At 35.2% G+C, this 5,756-nt stretch overlaps 1 protein-coding gene across 2 annotated transcripts; it reads left to right on the top strand.

Annotated features, from left to right (window-relative positions):
• Positions 1-560: 560 nt before the first annotated feature.
• Positions 561-4,689, top strand: LOC125203231 (uncharacterized). 2 transcript variants are annotated; one of them, XM_048101541.2, is made up of 6 exons: positions 561-615; positions 913-1,119; positions 1,245-1,497; positions 2,280-2,735; positions 3,565-4,020; positions 4,443-4,689. In XM_048101541.2, the coding sequence occupies exons 2-6, from the start codon at positions 923-925 to the stop codon at positions 4,455-4,457; spliced, it is 1,377 nt and encodes a 458-aa protein (XP_047957498.1). In that variant the 5' UTR covers positions 561-615; positions 913-922; the 3' UTR covers positions 4,458-4,689. The 2 variants fall into 2 exon arrangements, with proteins under 2 accessions (XP_047957498.1, XP_047957499.1); XM_048101542.2 differs by having other exon boundaries at positions 4,403-4,689.
• The last annotated feature ends 1,067 nt before the right edge of the window (positions 4,690-5,756 follow it).

The following is a 5,756-nucleotide window of genomic DNA, read 5'->3' as shown; positions in this document are numbered from 1 at the left end:
TTCTTGGAATAAGAGATTTTCGAATTTTTTATCTATTTTGTATTCCCTCCGTCCTTTAGAAGTATGTCATATTTCTTTTTTTATTTGTCCCATAGAAATAGACCATATCTATTTATGAGTCTTTTTCTTCTTCTCTTTTACTTTGTCATTTATGGACTCCACTATCTCCACTACATAATTTCAACTAATTTTTTCTCATTCTCTTACTTTATCAATTATCCATTAAAATCATGATAACCTACTTTTTCTCAATCTCTCTTACTTTAATAATTATCCATTAAAACTCATGACAACCTCAAATGAATTAATAGAATATAAGTTAGTAGACTTCACTTATTAAAATAAAAAAAGCAAATGTATTTTTTATTGGCATACACCTCAAAATGAAAAAATGGTCTTTTATTCGTGCATGGATTTGATTTATATCCCATCTAATTTGTTCCAACTGCTTTTTACGGATAAATTTGCGTTTCCCAACTGCTCCAAACTCCTCAGCGGCCATAAAAGCATGCCTACTTACTTCATCTATAAATAGAGTGGATGCTTTTCCACAAAGAATCACACAATCCAGGTTGAAGCAAATTAAGCCTTTTGCATTTTCACTTTTCAATTTCGGTAATCCTCTCTCCTAATCCTTTTTTTCAACTCTTGATCATTGGATACATAGTCTTTTTCTCATTTCATCAAAGTTTGTCATGAAACATCAACCAACGAATTTAAGATGTCATGAAAAATGTTCAGTGATTCTCTTTACATCGATATGGGATATCATTTGTTTTTCATAGCACACAATTCACACACACTGGTTGTTGTTCAAGTTAACGACGGAATTTTTAGTAAGAACCAACAAGAAAATTCCGTCGGAAATATTAATAATAGCTACTGATTGTATGTATACATGTTTACAAGTAGGTGACCTATCATGGCCTTCATGCTTCCAAAGTTCATCGCCATAAAAACAACTAGTTATCCTGATAGAGGACATTTTTACTACAACGAAAGACAAAGTTCGGTAAATCTTGGGGAGGGGAATGTGTCTAGCACACTCGTGAAGATCGAAGTCGAACGAGCAACAAGCAACACTAACTACGTTCACCTCCGATTCAGTAATTCCAAAAGGTATTAATAGAAATCCATGAGTTTCATACTAAAATCTATTAATGATAGGAGAAGAGGCTGTAACTTCTCTTTACACCGGTGTGGCATAATTGTTTATAGTTATTTTTGTTTTCATTTACCAACAGGTATTGGTCGCTGAGAGCGAACAACAACGTCATTGTTGCTGAATCGAACCAGCCCGTGGAAGACACAAGAGAGCCTTCATGCACATTGTTCCAGCCGATTCACGCGGCTGGTGAGGCGGCAGGTGTTTTTTACTTGATTCACGTTCCAACTGGTGGGCGTCTGTTGGTAGATAACACGAACTGGGGCGTTTACGTGGAGGTAAACGCCCCAGATTCATACGGCCATCTAGCTTATGTGGATTTGAGTACATTGGTAAACCTGCCTACCTCCCTCTCTTCCTATTAAAGTACTCCCTCCGTTCCACAGTAATAGAGGCGTTCCGTTTTGAGCATTCATTTTGAAAAAATAATAATGAATAGTTAAACTGGAGAAATAGTAAAGTAAAAAAGATAATATTGTAGATAAGACCCTTCACTACATTATTCTCTCTCTTACTTTACTATCTCTCAACTTTAACTATTTATTATCATTTTTTCAAAACGAGAGCTCAAAACGAAACGCCTCTATTACTATGGAACAGAGGGAGTAAATAATTGGAATTCTAAATAGTTATGAATTAGATACCTTCCCACACGACACATACACTTCACACACATTGCACGCACCACAATATACACATGTTGTACACACTGCACACCACACTATACACACAATACACACACAACATGTAGTGTGTATAATGTGTATTAAGTATGTGCACAAATTCTTTAAATTCAATTATTTTCATTTTTCATTCAGTTCCTTTCTATTCAATTCAAAAGAAATTCTAATTCAAATTCTGTGTATTAAACGAACTCTAATAGAAATTCATAGAGTTTAATTTCATTCTAAAATTAATTAGTAATGATAGAAATTCATGGAGTTTCATCACAAAAATAATTGGTATAGAAGGAGTAGCGTATTGGACTTGTTTGTTGTTCACTTGCCAAAAGTTATCGATGAATATCCCGTTAGTACATACTAGAAATTTCCGTCGGTAATCCGTCAGAATTATTAATACTAGCTATTTTAATTGTATATATGTTTCCAAGCAGGGGATCGTGGCCTTCATGCTTCCAAAGTTCATCGCTATTAAAACAACTAGTTATCCTGATAGAGGGCATTTATACTACAACGAAAGACAAAGTTCAGTAAATCTTGGGGAGGAAAATGTGTCTAGCACACTCGTGAAGATTGAAGTTGAACGAGCAACAAGCAACACTAACTATGTTCACCTCCGATTTAGTAATTCTAACAGGTATTGGTCGCTTAGAGCGAATAGCAATGTCATCGTTGCTGAATCGAAGCAGCCCGTGGAAGACACAACAAATCCTTCTTGCACATTGTTCCAACTGGTTCAGGCGGCTGGTGAGGTAGCAGGTGTTTTTTACTTGAATCATGTTCCGACTGGTGGGCGTCTGTTGGTAGATAACAAGAACTGGGGTGTTTACGTGGAGGTCAACGCCCCAGATTCGTACGGTCTTCTAACTTATGTTGATTGGAGTACATTGGTAAACCTACATACCCTTTCTCAATTTCTATTTAAATAGATAATTGGAATTCCAAAAAGTTAAAAATGAGATACATTCACTGTATATGTCCATAGCACACACGACATGCACTATCACACTGCACACACTACACATTACTATATACACATTACACACACAATGTGCAGTGTGCATTATGTGCACAAATTCTTCCAATTAAATTATTTCAGTTTTCATTCAATTCATTTATATTCAATTCCATATAATTCTAATTCAAATTCCATGTATCAAACGGGCTCTGATAGGAATTCACATAGTTTCATTCTAAATTTAATTAGTATAGAAATTCATGGATTTTCATCCTAAAATTAATTGGTATAGAAGGAGTAGCGTATTGGACTTGTTTGTTGTTCATTTGCCAAAAGTTATCGACGAATATTCCGTTAATACCTACGAGAAATTTCCGTTGGTAATCCGATAGAATTATTAATACTCCCCCGTCCCAGATTAAGAATCACTTTTTACCATAAAAGTCCGTCCCAGTTTAAGAGTCACTTTTAGAATTTTCCATATTTGGTCATACAATTTTACCCCATTCTTCATCAAAATTATATAAAAATGTCATTATCTACATTAAAATAAATCAAAACAAAAATCAAAAGTCAAAAGGGACCCACCTTCAACCAACTCCATCATCTCACTTCAATTATTACACACTCCACCATCTCACTTCATTTATTACACACTTCAACTCTTTCTTAAAACCCGAACCATAACAATAAGTGACTCCAAATGTGGGACGGGGGGAATACTAGCTATTTTAATTATATGTATGTATGTTTCCAAGCAGGGGATCGTGGGCTTCATGCTTCCAAAGTTCATTGCTATTAAAACAACTAGCTATCCTGATAGAGGGCATTTATACTACAATGGAAGACAAAGTTCAGTAAATCTTGGGGAGGGGAATGTGTTTAGCACACGCGTGAAGATCGAAGTCGAACGAGCAACAAGCAACACTAACTACGTTCACCTCCGATTCAGTAATTCCAACAGGTATTGGTCGCTTAGAGCCAACAGCAACGTCATCGTTGCTGAATCGAACCAGCCCGTGGAAGACACAAGAGAGCCTTCATGCACGTTGTTCCAGCCGGTGCAGGCGGCTGGTGAGGCGGCAGGTGTTTTTTACTTGAAACACGTTCCGACTGGTGGGCGTCTGTTGGTAGATAACACGAACTGGGGCGTTTACGTCGAGGTAAATGCCCCAGATTCGTACGGTCATCTAACTTATGTGGATTGGAGTACATTGGTAAACCTGCCTACCCTTCCTCAATTCCTAATAAAGTAGATAATTGGAACTCCAAATAGTTATAAATTAGATACCTTTACTGCATATTTCCATAGCACACACGGCACATACACCTCACACACACTGCACGCACTACACAATATACACATATTGTACACACTGCACACAACATTATACACACAATACACATATAACATGTAGTGTGTATAATGTGTATTATGTATGTGCACAACTTTTTTTAATTCAATTATTTCAGTTTTCATTAAATTCACTTCTATTCAATTCAAATTTTGTGCATCAAACGGACTGTAATAGAATTTCAAAGAGTTTCATTCTAAAATTTATTACTCCATGTTTATAAGCATGAGTTTTTCATCATCAGTACTGACTGCATGTTACGAACACGACGGCCACACCGGCAGCGCCTTCAACGGTAATGGCGGAGAACAACTCCACGCCAACAACAGAGGAGGAAGAGTCGGGTGAAGAGTCATTGAGATCCGGACACGAGGAGGAAACGTCACCAAATAGGCGCGTAATTCATGAGTCATGTTTTTTCTCTTTTATTGTATGTTTTCATGATTTGGAATACTTGTTTTTATTTAATTTTGAACAATATTTGAGTCGAGCATTTTATAAGATCCGTTCGTGTTTTCTTTGTTGGTTCTTTGATTGCTCTACTTTGCTGTTTTCTACGTCATGGCATAAGATATTCTCTAAATTTCAGTTGTTATTTACTTTAAATTTTTCAGTTTTATTCTGTGGTAGTTGATGACTTTTCTGGTTATCTTTCTTCATATTTCTAGTAGTAACACAAAAATACTTCATTAAATACATTACAAATTTAAAATACTTAAAAATTAAATTTAAAAATATATTTACACATGAACTAATCATTAATTAGAAATTTCACCAATTTTTAATTTTTTTATTAATTTTTATACCATAAATTCAGACTATAAATACCACTTTTCATCTTATTTCATTTACACCTACACTCCAATTTTTAATGCATTTCAACAAAGTATAGTCCATATGTTGCCTAGCACAAGTGGCTGAGTTCCATAATTTAGATTCGAATTTATTGAAGTTTTTATATTTAATTCATAAAAACGTTGAAAATATTTTTAAATGCGTGTGTAGAATATATGGTCCTGATTTGAAAACGTGTTTTATGCGCCGGATTATTTTTGGAAGGCTTATTCAGAATATATTAATAGAATGTGAGTGAAGTGAGTTAGTAGAATCTGAGACCTACTTACTATTTACGGTAAAATTAAAATGTGATTCTTATTGTGGGACGGAGGAAATATTTAATAAATACTCCTATGTCCATGATTAAGTGTCTCAAGTTTCCTTTTTTTTCGTCCATATTTAAGTTTCTTATTTACTTTTTACTACTTTTGGTAATGAGCCTCATATTCTACTAACTCATATCCCATTTTATTTTAAAACTAATATATAAAAGTAGGATCCACACACTACTAACTTTTTCTACTCAGGTCTGTTACATTCCTTAAAACTTGTTCTAAGTTAAAATAGACACTTCACCGTGGACGAAGGGAGTAGCATTTATTATGTTACCTCGTAGAGTTATGCATTTATTCTTCCCTGCTGTGGTGTTTTCATCTGCTTTATTGTCCCTGTTTCTCATTTACAGTGGATATCCACCACGGTGTGGTCCCCGCTGCAATGTGAAAGAGAGAGACGGTGATAGGATAAACCTCCTATCAGGC

This window comes from Salvia hispanica, chromosome 6, assembly GCF_029641045.1.
Source record: "Salvia hispanica isolate PSC_SH4W2 chromosome 6, Shi_PSC_v1, whole genome shotgun sequence".
Classification (NCBI taxonomy): domain Eukaryota; kingdom Viridiplantae; phylum Streptophyta; class Magnoliopsida; order Lamiales; family Lamiaceae; genus Salvia; species Salvia hispanica.
The sequence above is the reverse complement of the archived record's forward strand: the minus strand, read 5'-3'. Positions and strand labels throughout refer to the sequence as shown.

Excerpts from the sequence above, each read along its gene's own strand:
- LOC125203231 (XM_048101541.2), top strand. The coding sequence starts at position 923 with ATGGCCTTCATGCTTCCAAAGTTCATCGCCATAAAAACAACTAGTTAT. Across the intron at positions 1,120-1,244 it reads CGATTCAGTAATTCCAAAAG|GTATTGGTCGCTGAGAGCGA; the intron begins GTATTAATAGAA and ends ATTTACCAACAG. Across the intron at positions 2,736-3,564 it reads ATGTTGATTGGAGTACATTG|GGGATCGTGGGCTTCATGCT; the intron begins GTAAACCTACAT and ends GTTTCCAAGCAG.